The sequence below is a fragment of the Piliocolobus tephrosceles genome, chromosome Y (assembly GCF_002776525.5).
Source record: "Piliocolobus tephrosceles isolate RC106 chromosome Y, ASM277652v3, whole genome shotgun sequence".
Taxonomy (NCBI): domain Eukaryota; kingdom Metazoa; phylum Chordata; class Mammalia; order Primates; family Cercopithecidae; genus Piliocolobus; species Piliocolobus tephrosceles.
Genome location: NC_045456.1, coordinates 24,788,722 through 24,810,097, shown reverse-complemented (window position 1 = coordinate 24,810,097; position 21,376 = coordinate 24,788,722). Strand labels below are relative to the sequence as shown.

The 21,376-nt window shown below is 37.7% G+C and overlaps 1 protein-coding gene across 1 annotated transcript in view; it reads right to left on the bottom strand.

The window, feature by feature from the left end:
• The window catches only part of LOC111535438 (probable ubiquitin carboxyl-terminal hydrolase FAF-Y), a 151,998-nt gene that overhangs the window by 102,874 nt on the left and 27,748 nt on the right, over positions 1 to 21,376 (bottom strand). The window contains 3 exon segments of the mRNA XM_031935007.1: positions 3,188 to 3,321; positions 5,179 to 5,315; positions 9,589 to 9,795. Of these exon segments, the coding sequence (XP_031790867.1) occupies positions 3,188 to 3,321; positions 5,179 to 5,315; positions 9,589 to 9,795 (478 nt within the window).

Sequence of the window (21,376 nt, the reverse complement as noted above, 5' to 3'; positions counted from 1 at the left end):
GCAACGGGTCCCTGAAAGAATCAACTGTCATAATGAAAGCAGAAAGAACAGAAGAGGTATAAAATGACAACTCTTAGAAAAACACATTTTCTTGAACAGTAATGTGCCCTGTAATTAGTGTAAATTCTATAAATTTTATTCAGAAATCAGGAAAAATGACATATAAAACTCTCTCATAAGTAAATCAGTACAGATACTGTCCTTTCAATGAGATAAACAAGGTGGCTGATAGTTTGTTGATGCACATAAAGATTTTTTTAAAAACGTAACTCAGGAAATATTCCTCGCTAAATTCAAGTAGTGAGATAACGGTACTCGTTTTTGCCATTAGTAAAATCATAATGTTACTTTGTTATCTAAAATAACATGAAATTAGCTAACCATGCCACTGGGGAAATGTTTTCACGAAAATAAACAACTAGTAGTATTGTACATAGTCAGAATAGAGACTAATGAAATGATTATCAGAAACTAAGAAAACATTAGTGAACTGCTATGATGCAATCACCATAGTTTTTGTTGGTATTGTTTTATACAATCCTAATCACATAAAAGTTTTAGTGGGAGAAATTTTATCAGTGTATTTAAGAACAAACTGACATTATTTAGCAATATTACTCAGAATGAGCAACATCACTCAGAAATGGAAAATATTAAAGGTAAATGATTATTTCTAGAAAACATAATGAATGAATTCAGGAGACCGTATAATTAAAGAAAATGTTCAAGCAAGTGCTGTATACTGGTAACATTCTGGCAAATACTATGTTCTAGAATGTATTAACTCATTTATAAAATAGGTATACACTACTGTTATTCTTGTTTTATCAATCTGGTAAATCCAAATCACAGAAGGCTTAAGTACTTTGCAAGTCACCCAATTGGAGGTAGGTTTAACTATACAAACTAATTGTGTATTTAACTATATAAACTTTACAGCAGTTTAACAATAAAGCCTATACTCCTAATCTTCAATTTTATAAACAAACAATACAAACATGAGGAAAATGAAAAATGGGGCATTTCTTCATTTCTTGAATCATGATCACAAGACATCAGTCAAGAACTCAAGTAGAATTTGAACAAATAAACAGAGTACCCTAGTGAGGCTGGAATACACCTATGCCTTTCCTCTTGACTGAATTGGAAATTAGGTCTTCAATTATTGACAATAACATTACAATTACAGACAAAACGACACAAAATGAATAAAATCATCATTGGAGTTAAGTGTCTAGTTGTGATCACTTTTGGGGAGGGTCTTCACCCTTGTATCTTCAAGAAGATACAAGACTTGAGGTGATACAGAATTTAAGAGAATGATATGCAAATTTTATGCTGCTCTAATTTTTTTAGCTGCTCTTAATAAAGAAAGGGGCCATCAAGGTTGGTTGCATGCCTATATGGGCTTGCCTGTCCTACCACTTTTGCCTCTGAGCTTCTGAACCTGACTGGGAGGATTGAAATGCATGTAGCACCTAATGCTCAGATTGCTTTTATAGTTCTACAGCAAGGGTAAAAAGAGGGGGTAAAATGTGAGAGGAATAGAAGCCACTGAAATAATTAGAGGTAAGCAGAAGTTACTTAAGTTTTCCATTATTTTATGTGACCTCAAAAAGAAGTATTAAGTAAAAACTTGAGGATTTTTACAAACTCAACCATACCAAGATTCTATTATATTTTTCAAACAGTTAATAATACAAATATCCACATTTTCAACATATGACTGAATTCCACAGATACTAATGTAGCATATCAATTAAGCAGCAATTTCAGTTCAACATTATGGTAAATCTTGCCTTCAACGTTGGCCAATAAAAGGTTTTCTCCTCTATAAGCATAAAAATTGGGCCTGTGAAGTGGTTGATTTGGGACGCAGATGTTTTATGAACTTTTGGGGAAGGGGGATAAGCTATACATGCAGAAAGACTACTATGTGCTCCAGCACACATAAATGTATTAAAACGATTAAAGGACAAATAACATTGGAATTAGCCTTCAGTGTGCCAAGATAGATCTCCACATAGCATATACTAAAAGGCTCACTGTTGAGAAGTATAAGACAAGAAACAGTTTTAAAATATTTCATAGTCGGCCGGACGCGGTGGCTCAAGCCTATAATCCCAGCACTTTGGGAGGCTGAGGTGGGCGGATCACGAGGTCAGGAGATCGAGACCATCCTGGCTAACACGGTGAAACCCCGTCTCTACTAAAAAATACAAAAAACTAGCCGGGCGAGGTGGCGGGCGCCTGTAGTCCCAGCTACTCGGGAGGCTGAGGCAGGAGAATGGCGTGAACCTGGGAGGCGGAGCTTGCAGTGAGCTGAGATCCCACCACTGCCCTCCAGCCTGGGCGACAGAGCGAGACTCTGTCTCAAAAGAAAAAAAAAAAAAAAAAAATTTCATAGTCTAAGAAGCAATGACACATTTAGTGATTACAAATCCAGTGAATTTCTAATAAGCTCTTTAAACAATGGATAACAGTATTTCAGAATTATTAAGAACTGTAATATATGTAATAACAGAATCAGGCAAAATTAACAACAAATTAAGCAGAACATGGTGGCTCAGCCTGTAATTCCAGCACCCTGGGAGGTCAAGGCAGGAGGAACACTTGAGCCCAGGAGTTCAAGATCAGCCTGGTCAACATGGCGAAACCCTATCTCTGCTAAAAATACAAAACAGTAGGGCATAGTGGTGAGTGCCTGTGGTCTAAGCAACTCAGGAGACTGAGGTGGGAGGATCACTTGGGCCCAGAAGCAGATGCTGCAATGAACCGAGACTGTAACACTGAACTTCAGCTTGGGCAACAGAGTAAGACTCTGTCCCCCTCAAAAAAAGAGCAAAAGCTTAATGACTTCAGGACACACCAAAGAGACCCAAGAGAATTATAACCTACCAAAGGCACTAACAGGCAGAACTCCCAGGTATGAAAGAAAATATACAAACAAGAAGGATGAGTAAGTAGACATGTATTTAATAAAGACACTGGGAAAGGTGGCCTGGAGTTTAGCTTGCCTAAGATTTGGGATGCCAAGTAGATCATATTCCTTAAGTGAATGCAATCTGAAGTATCAATCCACTTCTATTTTTTCTCATTCAAAAATAAATGTCATTTCTTAGGTTATTAACATTTACAGTAAAACAAAGTTGATTCCTCATAGTTAATTTTAACCTATCATACATACCTCCAGCATACAATCTGATACTATTCATGTAGGTTGCAAGGTTTTCCGCTACCAAAGTAACTAAAGCATGATTTTGTTGAAGCTGGTTGATTAAATCATGGCGATAAAATATGTGGGGACTTCGCTGAGTGTGGCTGAAATAAGAAGAACTTAACAGTATAATAAGGCAAATGAAAATTGCTGTAATTAAGAGAGTTTACAGAAGCTAAATTCCAGCTACTACTTTAAAAAATTTTAATGCTATACATTCTTAACAAAATGTGTCAATATTCTCCCCTTAACAAAATATCAAACTCTGTAAAAAACATAATCCATGCTTCCAATCAAGGATCTATTTCAGTATTCTTATTTAAAAATAAAAAGTATCTATCAGTATGAAAACACATGTATTGCATGATGAAGAGTATCAGACGTCCAGGTACATTCTGGAATAATGAGTTCACACCATTTTACCTGGGGATATCACTAAAAAGATCCAGCTCTCTTTTTCTTCCTAGTTTGTCATTATTGACTAAACCAATCAACTCACAAACATTACTATTCTATTGGTAATGAGGTCACCAGTCTTGAGAGAGTATATCTACTGCATCTATCTATAGTAAATAGATATGTCTGATAAAAGACAAATGGTATATATAAACAAATATAATCAAAATATGTCCTTCATAAATATTTTTTCCAATGTTTATTCCCATGAAACTTTCAAATTTCCTTTAATATTTCCAACATTAGAAAAATAGAGTCAAAATTCAACTTAAAAAAAATCACAAAATATAAATGGCATTTTAAGCTTCTATTAACACAAAAACTCTCTTTGGGGTATAATTTTATCAATCTAAAGCTGTAAAGCATCTTGATTAATCATCAGCTGATACACAACACAAATGTCCTTATACCATGAGACAATCTTTTTTTTTTTTTTGAGACAGAGTTTTGCTCATGTTGCCCAGGCTGGAGTACAAGGGTGTAATTTCGGCTCACTGCAACCTCAGCCTCCTGGGTTCAAGCAATTCTCCTGCCTCAGTCTCCTGAGTAGCTGGGATTACAGGTGCCTGCCACTATGTCCAACTAATTTCTTGTATTTTTAGTAGAGATGGCGTTTCACCATGTTGGTGAGGCTAGTCTTGAACTCCTGACCTCAAGTGATCCACCTGCCTCAGCCTCCAAAAGTGCTAGGATTATAGGCATGAGCTGCAGCACCTAACACACGAGGGAATCTTTCTAAGATTACAGTTAGTTAGATAAACCTGAACTTCGCTACTGGGAATCTTAACTGCACTGTGAATATTTTTCAACTAACATAGGTTTCTCCGTTTCTGTGTTATTTTCCTTTCCTTTCATTAATTTTCAGTATCTTACAATAAAATACATTATTTAAATAACCAAAATTTAACATATAACATCAAACATTGAAAATTAAGGAAAATCTAGCTAAAATAAGTTATGAGTAAAAAAATCTTTAAACAGTCTTGTCATGTTTTATAATCTAAATCACTTTGTAGTCTGATTTTTAAAATTTAATTTTAAAATTCAAGAAAGAGGTGTTTCCCCCCCTTCAAATGTTAAAAATGTTAGACTACATCAATTAAATAAATAACAAAGAATACTATTTGTAACTACAAGAAATATTAAGCCAAGACAGAGTTAACTATCGAAAGGATAGAGTAAAATGAGGAGCAAGATAAATATAACATATGGCATAATATCTGATACATCCACTGGAAGTCAGAGACAATTCTGAACTAAGACCTGAAAGGCAGTAATGTGGCTATGATACTTAATTGCTATTTAGTATTGAATACATACCTATCTGTCATAAAATACAAAGAAGTTGAACATGATCAAGGATCCTTATTTTGTTATAAACAAACTCTTAGAAATTTCTTGTTTTCCCACCATGGTTTTCTTTCTTTAAAATTTGCTTTCATATACCATTTTCAACATAACATACAAATAAAAATTAAAAAATTATCTATTAAAAAAAGTCTTACCTCAAATTTTGAGGTGCTTCACCAAACAAACTACAAATTTCTCTTATTTGTTTCAGAGCAGGAATTACCCATTTGTCATTCCTGCGAAGTTCTTCTACAAAGTGATCTATCCACTGGATCTTTTGTGCATCTCGATCCTTATACATGAAAAAAATATACTGTAAGTGGACCAATACTCAATATAATTACAAGAAACCTTCTAAACTTAGCATTACCAAATTTACAATGTAATTGTAAAAGTGTTCAAACAAAATGCTCTAAATATATTATTTTGAAGTTACAATGAAAACACCAAAAGGTAAGGCACTACTATAAATTTAATGTTCTATGGATCCGAAATATCTGTGCCAAGACACAATTTCCAAGTACCAACACATTTATAGGAACTATGATTTTAAAACATTTGTCTGAATGGTGGGTATTGCATTTCATTGAGTTTTGTGAAGTTTTGTCATAAAATTTGGGAAAGCATGCATTGCCAATTATAACCATATATACTGAGTTTGGCTAGGATAGTTTTCTAATCAGAGCAAAGAAAATGGAAAACTTTTATTTCATCAAGAAAGTAACAGTACAGTAATTGAGGTTAAAAAAATCAAAGTAAATCAGTAAACATACAAAGAAAGTGACAGAAAAAAGACAAACGTGTGCAATGAAAAAGTAATGAAGAATTTTTTTTTTTTTTTTGAGATGAAGTCTCACTCTGTCACGAGACAGGAATGTAGTAGCGTGATCGCAGATCTCGGCTCACTGCAACCTCCACCTCCTGGGTTCAAGCTATCCTCCTCCTCAGCCTCCCAAGTAGCTAGGACTACAGGCGCATGCCACCACGCCTGGCTAATTTTTGTATTTGTACTACAAGCGGGGTTTTACCATGTTGGCCAGGATGGTCTCAATCTCTTGAACTCATGATCCACCCTCGCTGGCCTCCCAAAGTGCTGGGACCACTGGCATGAGCCACCACACCCGGTCAAGAATATTTTGAGAGTAAGATTTTTCAAATATTCCTCCATGGTTGCTTCAATCTTTCACATTGCAGTGACTAATAATCAAAATTCTGGTTTAAATGTCTAATAGATATTTAGCTGGAAGAATTCCATTTCTGTGCACACTCACAAAAGAAAAGGTAAATTTTTTTATTTCCGTTAATATTTAATTTAAGGGATGTTTGTAAGCACACACATGTGTTTTCTTAACAAAAACTGGACACATGCTTTAAGTGTCTTTAATTAAAAGTGGACACCTTTCCAAACTACTAAGGGATTTTAATGGCTGTACAAACTATAAAAACATACAGTTTATTTAAGTGGTTTCGTTGTGTAAACAATAAAGAATGTCTTTGTACATACTGTGCTGTTTTCAGATCACTTCCTAGGAAAAATTTCCATTAATAAATGTGTCCATTTTTAAGGATTTAAAAATACTCACAAGTGTATTTTTTTAAATTTTATTTATTTATTTTTTTGAGATGGAGTGTCACTGTGTTGCCCAGGCTACAGTGCAGCGGTGCCAGCTCAGCCTCCCGGGTTCAAGCAATTCTCCCGCCTCAGCCTTGCAAGTAGCTGGGACTATAGGTGCACCCACCACACCTGGCTATTTTTTTTTTTTTTTTCTTTTTCTTTTTAGATGGAGTTTCACTCTTGTTGCTAAGGCTGGTGTGTAATGGTGCAATCTTGACTCACTGCAACCTCTGCCTCCTGGGTTCAAGCGATTCTCCTGCCTCAGCCTCCTGAGTACTGGGATTACAGGCGCCGCCACAATGCCCAGCTAATTTTTTGTATTTTTAGTAGAGATGTGGTTTCATGTTGGCTAGGCTGGTCTCGAATGCTTCACCTTAGGCAATCCACCTGCCTCGACCTCCCCAAATGCTGGGATTATAGGCGTGAGCCACTGTGCCTGGCCAATTTTTTGTATTTTTACTAGAGACAGGGTTTTGCCATGTGAGCCAGGCCAGTCTTAAACTCCTGATCTCAAATGATCTACCCACCTTGGCCTCCCAAAGTGCAGGGATTACAGGTGTGCAGCATTGCACAAGGCCCATACATATACACTAAATTAAAAGTAGTTTAGGTGGGAGGGCAAGAGGAATCACAGACTTAATAGTTATCAGTAACAACAGCAAACAAAAACTGAAGTTAAAAAAGGCAAAAACCCTTACACTAAATTTAGTGAAATCAAGCATTAATATAGCAATGTAGAAAACAGTGTGCCAAGCAATAAAATGAATAATAAATGCTAGGTGAGCATTTATAACAAGTATACTACTTTAATTCTCTGTAACACTTTTCTATTTAACAAGACAGCATCTCAACTCAAGATCCTCATAACCATTTTACCTGCTGAATAAGCACTTATGAGCAGTCAGAATCAACCACAGTATAACACTGTCATCTGATCATAATAACCTAACTGACACTTTTTATTTCCATGCATCTAAAGCTGCAACTGCATTATTGCAAGTCCAATGTACTACTGACTACTGGGATTGGAAAAAGTATTGCGTTTTTATTTGTATGAGGCAGTAGCTGTAATAAATTTCAGTTTGTATTTTCTTCACAACTAAAAATAAATCAGTTTTACAAGAAAAGCTCGGACTAACTAGTCCACAGACTGTGAATGACATCTTCATTTTTGAAGTATTCCAGTTTTATGAATGTTCTCACTTTGATTTACCTAATTATACATATGACTTTGTATTAGTCCTTTTTTGATGATGGCAGCTGATGAAGCAAATGCTTTTATGCTTCACAATTATATGGCTTTCAAAACCCAAGAGCATCATCTTGACCTTACTGAATGATTTTTTAAAATATTTTCTATTTCATTGTTTTGAGACAGGGTCTTACTCTGTCACCCAAGCTGGAATAGGTGGCACACTCATGGCTCACTATAGCTTTGGCCTCCCAGGCTCCAGGGACCCACCTGTCTCAGCCTCCCTAGTAGCTGGGACTTCAGGTGTGCACCACCATGCCCAACTAATTTCTTAGTTTTTACAAAGGTGGGGTTTCCCCAGGCTGCCTAAGCTGGACTGAAATTGTAAACTCGAGCAACTCTACCCTCCTTGGCCTCCCAAAGTGCTGGGATTACAGCAGTGAAAAACTGACCAGCCAACGATTAATTAGATTAAGCTTAAGTCCAAGAAAGCAGAATGTTGCCATGCAGAAACAGAAATACTCTGCCTGTTCATTTTTTTTTTTTTTATTTTTTAAAAAGGAATATCATAATTAAATTACTGAACTGACCAATTATAAGGGTAGCAAAAAACTGCTGATAAAAAGTCATCGCTGGGCGCGGTGGCTCAAGCCTGTAATCCCAGCACTTCGGGAGGCCGAGACGGGCGGATCACGAGGTCAGGAGATCGAGACCATCCTGGCTAACACGGTGAAACCCCGTCTCTACTAAAAATACAAAAACTAGCCGGGCGAGGTGGCGGGCGCCTGTAGTCCCAGCTACTCCAGAGGCTGAGGCAGGAGAATGGCATAAACCCGGGAGGCAGAGCTTGCAGTGAGCTGAGATCCGGCCACTGCACTCCAGTCCGGGCGACAGAGCGAGACTCCGCCTCAAAAAAAATAAAAATAAAAAATAAAAATAAAAAGTCATCAAGAGGTTCAAGACTTTAGGCAAAACTAGCAAAACATTAATACTTAAAATTAGTAGCATAAGGCTACTAAGCATCGGTTACACTGGGAAGCTGTTGTGATTTGCTGATAGGGAAGCCAATAAGTTCTGTTAATCTTACTAACTTATTAGCAAATAAAATGTAACTACCCTTATACCTCTAAAGTCACTATTGCTTTTAAATCTTTATGATCTGTATTAGCACTACATATTGAGCTACAATATGACTATAATAAGATATTCTACCTATTAACATTTTTGTCTCAGTGAGGCAAAAATGCTTAGTGAATGACATATAAAATATGGCTGGAAAACACAAGGGTGGAGAATAGGAAGCCAGGCTTATATGACAAAGTATGCCAATTCCTAAAGATCACTTTAGAAATAAAAAATGATGGGCTGGATGTGGTGGCTCAGGCCTGTAATCCCAGCACTTTGGGAGGCTGAGGCGGGCGGATCATAAGGTCAGGAGATCAAGACCATCCTGGCTAACACAGTGAAACCCTGTCTCTACTAAAAATACAAAAAATTAGCTGGGCGTCATGGTGGGTACCTGTAGTCCCAACTACTCAGGAGGCTGAGGCAGGAGAATGGTGTGAACCAGGAAGGCACAGCTTGTAGAAAGCCAAGATTGCACCACTGCACTCCAGCCTGGGCGACAGAGAGAGACTCTGTCTCAAAAATAAATAAATAAATAAACAAAATGATAGACGAAACTGGAATCATCTTGTAACTAGGTTATCCTACTTGTGAAGGAAAGTCAGAAAACCGAACAAGGAAACACTCCCATACCTGGGAACAACGATAATCTAGTATTTTTATGTGGGCACTGAGAGCAAGGTCCATGATATCTACAGGCACATCATCACTATGAGCCAGGTTCCAAAGAAGGTTCAACACTTTGTGTGCCATCACACCATCTTTATCACCTTCTGCAAGACGACGTATCAACTCAAGGAGCTTTTCACGTTGCTTCTTACTTGCATTTGTCCAACTTGCCTAAAGAAAGTATTTAAATGATATAAATACCACAATTTATTATGTTTGTTTAGATTAAGTAAATACTGCTTTAAGTCTTTGAATAAACTACATTCATCACATAGACACACACACACACACACACACACACACCAAGAGCATATGTGAACAAAAGTGTTACTGAAAGAAACCAAACAGTACTCACAAGACAAAGTAATTGCAATTCCAGGGAAAAAAATCCTCTATTTCCAATATAAAGTTTGTTACTTTTGACTTTAAAATTGTGTAATTAAAAAATAACAAGGGATACGTGATTCAAAAATGCTATGTTATACATAAAGAGAGCAGATGATTAAGTAATCTGCATTAAACATTTTACAACAGAAAGCAAACATATGAGGTGAAAAAATTTTTATAACAAATTACGTTAAGACTAAAAAATCCAAACAATAAAAATCTCCAGCTTACAAAGAAATGATGAACAAATGCTGTCTACATATAAGAGATAAAATGCTCACTGAAAAGAATTAAGATCATTTTGATTTGTGAAGATGAAAAAGATGTTTCATTATTCTTCCCATTAAATACAACCAAAACTCCTGGACATTAAATATAAGGAACAAGAAGGTAGGGAATTCACAGAATTTTCTTTTATTTCACATATTACAGATTTGAAGCTAAAAGATCTAGCAACCTGCAAACATTAGTAGGTGCAGATAAGAAAAGCATCCTCCCTCCTGACAGCCACCCCTATAGCCTATGGATCAGGAAACATGCAAATTGGCATGACAGAAAACTTAGGAAATAAATGTCAAGCAAAAACTATAGAAAGAACTATGACTCACTCCCCACGCATACCACAAAAAGTTCAGTGAAAACCCTAAAGTTCTTAAAGCTGTAAAAAAGCATATGCCCAAATCTGTGGGAAGATAAAGAAGGCCAACTAGTGAGCAGGGGTTTCTATGGAAGATAAAGAAGGCAAGTAGTGAGCTGGGGTTTGTATCTCCACTTGACAGTAACAAGGAGCCAGCACCTGCCTGATTCTGCTGGAGTGGTGCCTAAAAGAGAACCCAAACTTTCATCACAGTCCAGTGGAAAAAAAGTCACTCCCACCATGGTAGAAGTTACAAGTGTGAATCACACAGGAGGTCAGAAATTCCTCCCCAAAATAGCAGTAATAAGGAACACCCCCTTTCCAGTGACAAGGAAGACAGTCTAGGGAACTTGGAGTTCTACTTCCAAGCAGTAACAACCAAGGGTACCCCTCCCTTCCCTTGCCTGAGTGGTGCCAGACAAAAATCAAGGAAAATAGAAGTTTTCAATATTCTTTGAGTCTAATAACATAGTATGATATCTCTAGGTTTCAACTATTACTTGATATACCAAGAATCAAGAAGATATCAAAATGAATGAAAAAAAGAACTGACTGGTGCCAACACAAAGAAAACAGATGTTAGAATTATCAAGTTTTTTTTGTTTTGTTTTGTTTTGTTTTGTTTTGTTTGAGACAGAGTCTTGCTCTGTCGCCCGGGCTGGAGTGCAGTGGCATGATCTCGGCTCACTGCAAGCTCCACCTCCTGGGTTTACGCCATTCTCCTGCCTCAGCCTCCTGAGTAGCTGGGACTACAGGCGCCCGCCGCCTCACCCGGCTAGTTTTTTTTTTTTATTTTTTAGTACAGACGGGGTTTCACCATGTTAGCCAGGATAGTCTTGATCTCCTGACCTCTAAAGTTACATAAACAGATACAGTAATATAACTACAGAAATTTTAAAAACGTTCCAATAACCCTCCAGAAGACAGGAAAATAAAAACAGAGAAATGAAAGAAGAGAATAAGCATAACATAAAAATATGATAGCAAGGGGTAACAGGGATTCTTTGTATTATTAAGCGTAAGAAAATAGGCAGGTTGAGGTCGGGTGCGGTGGCTCAGGGCTGTAATCCCAGCACTTTGGGAGGCCAAGGTGGGCAGATCACCTGAGGCTGGGAGTTAAGAGAACAGTCTAACCAACACAGAAACTCCATCTCTACTGTAAATACCAAAAATTAGATGGGTATGATGGCAGGTGCCTGTAATCCCAGCTACTTGGGAGGCTGAGGTAGGAAAATCGCTTGAACCCAGAAGGCAGAGGTGTGGTCAGCAGAGACTGAGCCATTACGCTCCAACATAGGCAACAAGAGCAAAACTCCCATATAAAAAAAAAAAACCAAAAAAAAAAAAAAAAGAAAAGAAAAGAAAAACAGGCAGGTTGAAGGCAGAATGCAAAAAGATATAACAGGCAAACATTAAAGGAAAGTAGAAATAGTTATTTTAATATGAGATAAAACAGATTTCAGCACAAGAAAAATGTCATAGGTCACTATACAATGAAAAACGATCACTCCATCAAGACATGACACAGCAGTTCTAAACATGTATGCACCAAAATATGTATACTGTAAAATATGTGAAGCAAAAACTAAGATAATCAAACGTGAAAGAGACAAAATCATAATTAGAGAGACATCAACACAACTCTGTCTAAACAAATGACAGAACTACACAAAAATTTGCAAAAATATCAACAAAAGCTTCAATCAACAGCATTTAACTGACATTTATTGAACACTCCACACAACAGCAGGATACACCTTATTTTCAAAGTTCCTACAAAAGAAAATACACAAGAAAGACCATCTATCTCTTCAGTGAGAAAACAAACTTCAGAAAATTTAAGAATGAAAACCATACAATTATACAGGAATCAAACTATAAATCAATTACATTATGATGACATAAAAACTTCCTATTAATTATTGTTCAAGTCCTAGTTCTATGTTCTCAAAGAGTCATCTTCACAGAAATTAATATAATTAAGGCTAGGCCTGGTGGCTCACGACTAATCCACTACTCTGAGAGGCAAAAGAAGGAGTATCACTTGAGCCCAATAGTTTGAGGCCAAGAAGTCTGAGTCCCAGCCTAAAAAACCCAGTGAGATTTTTCTCTATAAAAAATTTTAAAAATTAGCTGGACATAGTGATTCACACCTGCAGTCTCAGCTACTCCGGAAGCCTGAAGTGGGAGGATTGCTTGAACCCGGGAGGCTGAGACTGCAGTAAGTGTGACTGCACCACTAAACTCCAGCCTGTGTGACAAAGTGAGGCCCTGTCTGGAAGGAATAAATACACATACATACATGCATGCATACATACATACATTCGTGCAACATGTGTGTATATGTGTTTATTACATGTATATTATACTAGTATATATAGGTATATGTATATATGTGAGCCCATATATGTGATCTCATATATATGCATATATACATATACATAAATCTGTTTGCATATATATGTGAAAAAAAAACCAAAATTGAGATAAAATACACAACATTTAAACATAGTGGAAGACGGAAGTTCCTAACACCAAACACACAGATAAGAGGAAATGCTGAAGTGAACCATCTTAACTCCTACTTCAAACTACAAAAAAAGAGCAAAATAAGCTTGAAGAAAGCAGAATAAAGGACACACTAAAGAATTAATGAAAATCCATAAAATTTAAAAGAAACAACAGAGAAAATCAATGAAACAAAGACTTGTCTTTTCAAAAGGATCTAGAATTAAACTTCTAGTGCAATGGGCAAAACAAATCTTGTTAAAGATAATACACAAATTACTAACATCAGTAATAAAACAGCTATGACTGAAGACTGTGCTGACATCAAAAACCACTAAGAAATACTAGAAACAATATATAATTTGACAGCTTAGACAAAATAAATGACATCTCTTAAAAACAAATTACAGGACCACAATCAATATAAACAATTACAAAAGAATGATAATGATTAAGAAAAACTAAACTTGTAATGTTAAAACTCCCCTAAATAATCACCAGACCAGACGGTTTCAGTGAGGAAAAACAGAAGAAACACTTTCCAATATTTTATAAAGTCAGTCATGCTCTGACTGCAAAACCTGAACATTACAAAGAAAACTACAGACTGCATCCCTGATAAATATAAATGCAAAATTTCTTAACAATTATTAGAAAAGGAAAGTCAACAATACACAATAATAATGATATATGATTAAGTATGGTTTATTTCAGGGAGGCAGGCCTAACTAAATAATCAAAAAACAATCACTATAATCCACCACATTAAAAGGGTAGAAAAGAAAAATTGGGCTGTACATGGCTGTTCACACCTGTAATCCCAGTGACTTAGGAGGCGAAGGTTTGGGAGAACAAGTGTGGGCATGACAGCAAAACCCCACCTCCATAAAAATAAAGATTATAAAAAACGTTAGCTTAATGTGGTAGGGTGTACCCTTAGTCCTTGCTACTCAGGACACTGAGGCAGGAGGACAGCTTGGGCCCAGGAAGTCAAAGCTGCAGTGAACTGTGATCACACCACTGCCCTGTCACCTGGGTGACAGAGTGAGACCATGTCTTTAAAAAAAAAAAAAAAAAAAAAAATCACTATCACAGCAACAGATACAGGAAGAAACACTTGGCAAAACATCCATTCATGACAAAGACTCTCAGAACAATAATGGAATGCAACTTTCTCAAACCAATTAATGGCATCTACAAAAAAGCAGGGGCTAACATTATTCCCTCCCCACTTGCTTTTTTGGTCTAAAACAGACAGGGTGTGATCATGGCTCACTGTAGCTTCCAACTCTTGGGCTGATGCAATCCTCCTGCCTTAAACTCACAGTGTTGGGATTACAGGTGTGAGCCTGAACCACTGCACCTAGCATTTTAGAAGGCCAAGGCAGGTGGATCACCTGAGGTCAGAAGTTCAAGCCCGGTCAACATGGTGAAACGCCATCTCTACTAAAATACTAAAATTAGCTGGGCATGATGGCAGATGCCTGTCATTCCAGCTACTCAGGAGGCTGAGATGGGAGAATCACTTGAACCTGTGAGACAGTGGTTGCAGTGAGGTAAGATTGCGCCACTGTACTCCAGCCTGGGTGGCTGAGTGAGACTCCATCTCAAAAAGAAGAAAAAAGAAAAAAGAACAAACACCACTCCCTCCATTAAGAGGCCTTGCTAAAATGTACCAAATACATCTCTTAGGTAGTATCTCATGAGACCCATCCATCAAGGAGTCATACAGACCACATAAGTCTAGGAGGTCAAAGGGTAATCACCAGAAGAGCACTAAGGCCACATGGGTGTGCATGACTAACCCCACTGCTTTGCTTCTCTGGTACCGTGGTTTGGGGATGGCACATTCAACATGGTGCTGGGACACAGTAACCAAGGAGGCAAAACAGTTGACAGTGGATTGGGGTGCTGCTGTCACTGTCGTCCTCTCCACTCTGGGTCACTGAAAAGACTGAGGGATGCCTCTTGTCTCTTTTCTAGATATATAACACCCCATCCTCAAGCCTGCAATCCCCTTAAACGAGAACTGGATCTCCTTTAATCCTCAGACCCTAAAGTACACTCTGGGAAAGTCCCGCTTTCACTCACGTATAAAGGCCTTCCAGGATGTAAGCCAAGTATTTAAACTCTCCTCGAATGATGTTCTAGGAAAGACAAAGCTATGAGAAAAGTAGCAGTGACCTTAAAGGACTCTAAATGGGACTATGATGATAGCACCAGAAAATGGAGATGGAAACTTTCACAAATGTGTATACTAAAGGACTTGCAGGGGATTAGAGCCAAACCTATTGACTACTCCAAGGTTTTCACGATAGATCAAAAACTAGATAAAGTCCTTTCAGCCTTTTTGGAAAGAATGAGAGAAGCTTTAGTGAAACACACCTCTTTCTCTCCTCTGCTGGTTTATTACTCAGGCAGCTCCTAATACGGGAAGGAAATTAATCAAACAGACCCTGTTGAAAAATCTAATTTTTCTCACCTGCAAGTTAAAACTTTGCAGTGTATAAGTGACCCTCTCCTCTGTGCCCCAATTAAAGAAGTCTCAGGAAGGCACTGAGGCTATCCTCAATCTCTTAGCTGAAAGGGTCTCCAAATCTAACACTCAGCTCTGTCAGACTTCTGTAAAGTCACTAGGTGTACTCTTTTCAGAAAGGACCAGAGAACCAGGTGAGGAAAGGATTGAGTATATTTCCTTTACTAGTTAATACTAGGTATTACCTGATTTTGTAGACTGTGAATACCTGAGTATACGGAAATGGCTCTCCCTTACACTACCTCTTAAGAGAAACTCAAACAGTTAAAACTCACCCCCACAACTTGGGACACTGAGGCTCAAAAAGCCTTTAACCAGCTAAAATACGCCTTACTTAAAACACCAGCCCTCAGTCTTCCCACATGGAAAGCATCCAGTCTCTATGTATTAGGAAAGAAAGGAATGGCTCTAGAATTTTTAACTAAGACTTGGGGTCTGGCTCAACAGCCTGTGGGTTACTTAAGGAACTTAACTTGTTGGCTAAAGGATGGTCAGCCCACCTGCAACAGAATTAGAATTACCACCTGTAATTAGAGGTAGTAAGTCCTTCTAATCTGTCTTTGTCTTCCAGCTATGCTTATTTACTAGGCACAGGAAACTGTACTCCTAGCCCTGCTCTTAAAAGTGCTCCACCCTAAGCTGTTGGATCTTCTTCTGTGTAGTCATGTATGTGATATGTATGTGATGTCTACAAAAAGAGCTCTAATTAATTAGCCTAAATAAATAAGCACTTAAGTCAAATATTTTTAAGGAAAAAGCAAAAGCTGTGGTACCTTTCAGTTCATGTGACTTTCATCTTTAAAAATAAAAACAGTCTTGGCTGGCACTGTGGCTCACGCCTGTAATCCCAGCACTTTGGGAGGCTGAGATAGGCTGATCATGAGGTCAGGAGATCAAGACCATCCTGGCTAACATGGTGAAACCTTGTCTCTACTGAAAATACAAAAACTTAGCCAGGCGTGTTGGCATCCGCCTGCAGTCCCAGCTACTGGGGAGGCTGAGGCAGGAGAATGTCGTGAACCCGCGAGGTGGAGCTTGCAGTGGGCCAAGATCACGCCACTGCACTCCAGCCTGGCTGACTGGACAACACTCGGTCTCAAAGGAAAAAAACAAAATTCCTAAGAGTTACCATTTTGACATCCAATTGAAACTACTGGAAATAGATTTACATGCAAGGTATATAAAAACAGTAAAATGTGTTTTTAGTAAAAGATTTTAAGAAGGCAAGGAAATGTATATTGTGCCTAATAATAAAGGACTATCTTAAATTAGATAAACTAGAAGGTTTAAACAAATTGAAAAAGATTGCAAAAATTAATCTTACAAAGGAAATTATGTATATGAACATATTAACTAAATTAAAAAGGGTATTTATGTTGTTTTTTACCCTGTAACTTAAACATTGAAATAAAAGCACAACAAGGTTTTCTTAAGATCCCAATCTGCTCTTTAGCAAAACTTGTAAAGTGTTAAAGAGGTTTGAGAAAATTTCACCTCATGGTCAAACTGGTTAAAATGGAATAGGATTGCCTGTAAGGTTTCATTAAAAATTGAGGCTAACATTAATAGTAAACTAATGCAAGGGTGTAATTTTAACTATTTCTCTTCAACAGAATTTCCATGTAATAATAAAGGCTGATGGGATATACAAGGTTGTAGTCCCCGAATATGTGCTGTTAATTGCAATTAAGGTTATGAGTTATTGTAAGCCATGGAAATAATCACATTTGTCAAACATGTTCTTGACTATAACCACCTTGGACATTTTATCTTTACAGGCAATTGTTGTCTTGTTTGACTCTTCTTCAAAAAAATAGTTTATAATCAGCTGTGGAACTTTAACAGGTGCTCTCAAATGCAGGTTTCTGATAACAGAAAAATGTACAGGACTCATGAAAAGCTGAAATGTCTACAAATATCAAGCAGAACCAGAGTTAACAGAACAGACTAAACTTGTTTCTTCCTGCCTGGTTCCTTTAAAATTCAGAAACTGGTTTTAAGTATTCTTGACTCATAATATGGTTGTCTGCATCGGTGCAGTAAGAATTCATATTATTTTGAACAGGACACAATTGGAAAAACTGGTTGTTTTACCAAAGCTTTGACTGGAGAGTGTGTTTCTGTTGAAGCAGTCAGTCTTGACTTACAGAGCCAATAAAAGCCCTTTGGGGAAAGTGGTCTCACACCTTGTCTACACAGCCTCCATACAAGCTTCCTAACTTGTGGTAACGAATTTCACTTTCTCACAGTCCTAGGAACACCATGCTCTCAGAACCTCAAGAAAAGAGAAGTTTACCTAACTCACAGGTATCTGAGGGTACAAACCCATGGCTGGACTTAGCTTCAAAGTCCCATCCGAGATTCCCTGTGGACGAAAGTTCCATCAAGGCCTATCTAAAAGGCCTGTGTACAAATAATTATTCTTCCTGCATTTTATGCAAATATCAGACCAACTTTAATTTTGCAAACAACTCAGTCTTATTTGTTTTTAACAGAAATGAGGATGGAAAAAGGGTAATTATGTTTCAAACTTAACACATATCTGTCATTGACTTCTAGTTCATTAGTTGTTTTTATGTTCTTGCCTACATTTTAAACTAATGCTGCTTATTCCTGTACAGTAACCAGCCATCTCTGGCTGCAGCTCAGTGGAAACAGAAAGGGATATGCAATGTAAAAATCTGGAACAATGTTCTAGAGTTCAGGGCAATTATCCTACAAATGCTGCCAGGTAACCTATAACACAAAGGTTTCCTTTCTAGGAAAGTAAGACCAAGGAAGCACCACAAAACCAAGCCCTTTGCACCCAAAATCTTAACAAGCATACTTACAGCCACCAGTTATTAGGGCATATCAAAAGCCTCGGGATTTTAAAACTGTCTTTCCCCACTCCTTGTCTCATTTTAACACACGTCCACTAGTAACCCAAATCGTTTCATTCACTTAGAGGCTATCAAGCTCCAAATGGTGATGCAAATGGAACTAGGCATAAACACGCCTTTCATCTGAGTCCCTTAAACTATCTCCTTGAGGAATCCTAGCTTCTGTTCCCCATACAATGCCTGTCTCCAGCAGGAATTAACCAGAAAGATCAATGCCCAGTCTTCCTAACAGCAGTTAGGGTTTTCCACTCCTGAAGCAGGAAATAAGGGAAAAGCAAAGGAAAAATCAGTTTGGAAAAACTTAGGCTGCACCTGCACATACATCAGCAACTTTGTATAATTAGCCAGCTCCCAGGAAAAAGTTTTTCAGGCATATAAACGGTGAGAACTTACACAGGGAGGTCAGGAGCTTATCTAAAACAAACCCTCAGTTATACAAAGAAGAGAAGTGGCACTTTGTGCTTGCCTAGAGACAACTGCTTAAGATACAATGAGTTGCACAGACATCTTTACTGATAGCAGAAGTTATTTAAACTGCTACGGAGATGAGAAGAGTTTCTTATAAAAGCTGTTAAATTCAGCTATTACCCAGCAATCCACTCGGACTCCTCTCTACTGCAGAGAGCTTTTTCCTTTCACTTATTAAATTTTCACTCCAATCCCATGTTTGTGTCCACATTCCTTAATTTTGTTGGACACAGAACAAAGAACCTGGGGTACTGATACAGGCAATGAGAAACTGCTACATTAAGGGGTATTGGTGAGACATTCCACATTTCATCTCACCTAGAGAAATAAGTATTACCTCAAAACACACACACACACACAAACAAAACAAAAATAAACAAGCCAAAAACCCTGCCTACCGAGGTTCACAGCAGTTTATAATAGCCCCAACCTGAAACACTACAAACATCCATTCATGGTGAGTAGTTCATACCAAGTACTACTCGTCAGTAAAAGAAACAAATGTCAGATACAGTATAACTAATGTGAAGATCTGAAATCCAAATGTTCCAAAATCTGAAACTTTCTGCATAGTGACATGATGTGCAAAGGATATGCTCCTTAAAACATTCTGGGCTGGGCATGATGGCTCACGCCTGTAATCCTAGCACTTTCAGAGGCTGAGGCAGGCAGATCACAAGGTCAGCAGATCAAGACCATCCTGGCTAACACGGTGAAACCCTGTTTCTACTAAAAAAATCCAAAAAAGTTATCCGGGCATGGTGGCGGGCACCTGTAGTCCCAGCTACTCAGGAGGCTGAGGCAGAAGAATAATGTGAACTCAGGAGGCTGAGCTTGCAGTGAGCTGAGACTGTGCCACTGCCCTCCAGCCTGGGTGATAGAGTGAGACTCTATCTCAATAACAACAACAACAACGAAAAAATATTCTGGATTTTAGATTTGTAATGTAGAGATGCTCAAGCAGTCAGTATGAGGCAAATGCTCCAAAAAAAAAAAAAAAATCCAAAAAATATATATATCATTCTAGTGAGCCTGCAAATAATTAAATGGAATGAAAAAAAATAATCTCAAAAGGCTATATTGTGTTCAATTCCTGTGAGTACATGTTTAAAGTAAAACCAAAAGCAAAAGACCTTTAGAAATTGAGCTGACTGGCAATCCAGTTAGTTGCCAGGGTTTTAAGGAGGAAGTCGGGGCAGAATGCAAGTGGGTGTTGCAATAAAAGGGCACCATGAGGAATCCTTGTGGTGACACAGATGTTCGGTATCTTGAGGGAAACAATGTCAAAATCTTGGTAGTGATCAAAATCTTGGTTGCAGTGATTTTTAAAGATGATAACACTAGGAGTAACAGGTTAAAGAATGTGGGATTTTCTGCATTACTTCTTAACATGGTACGTGAATCTACAATCATCTCAGTATAAAAAATTAAAGTAAAACAGTGTTCTAAATACCCAGCAACACAGAGGATGGTATATGTAGTATTTTATTAGTCAGTAGTTACTAGTGAGAGCTGAGCTTCTGGATTGGATGAGGACTTGGAGAACTTTTGTTTCTAGCTAAACTATTGTAAATGCACCAAACAGCGCTCTATGTCTAGCTAAAGGATTGTAAACACACCCATCAGCACTCTGTAAAATCGAACCAATCAGCACTCTGTGTCTAGCTAAAGGCCTGTAAACACATCAGTCAGCACTATGTAAAATGGACCAATCAAAGCTCTGTAAAATGGACCAATCAGCAGGACGTGAGCCAGGCCCAATACAGTAATAAAACCTGGCCACCCAAGCCAGCGGCAGCAGCTCACTCAGGTTGCCTTCCACACTGTGGATTGTTCTTTTGCTCTTCACCATAATTCTTGCTGCTGCTCACTCTTTGGGTCTGCACTACTTTTATGAGCTGTAACACCACGAGGGTCTGCAGCTTCATTCTTGAAGTCAGTGAGACCAAGAACCCACTGGAAGGAATAAATAATAAATAAACACCAGAACTAAAGAACTGAAATCCACTTAAATGGCCAATAATAGGAGAAAGGACTACATCACCTTAAGCTAGTAACTGTACAGCAATTTAAAATGATAAACACAGAATTTCTGAGGAAGACAACGGTAACACTGGCTTTTAATTCCCTCTGGTGTCCAAAAAATTCCCACTGAAATAATAAAAGGAATACAGAAACTGCTAACAAAATAGCAAATGATTAATATTATTACAAGAACAAAAATAATGAGGCGACTATAGAATCAAAGAGGAGTGATTAAAAGAAAACTATACAGTGAGGAATGTAGTTAGATGCTGATTCAAACAAACTGTTAATAAAACCTATGAGAAAGTA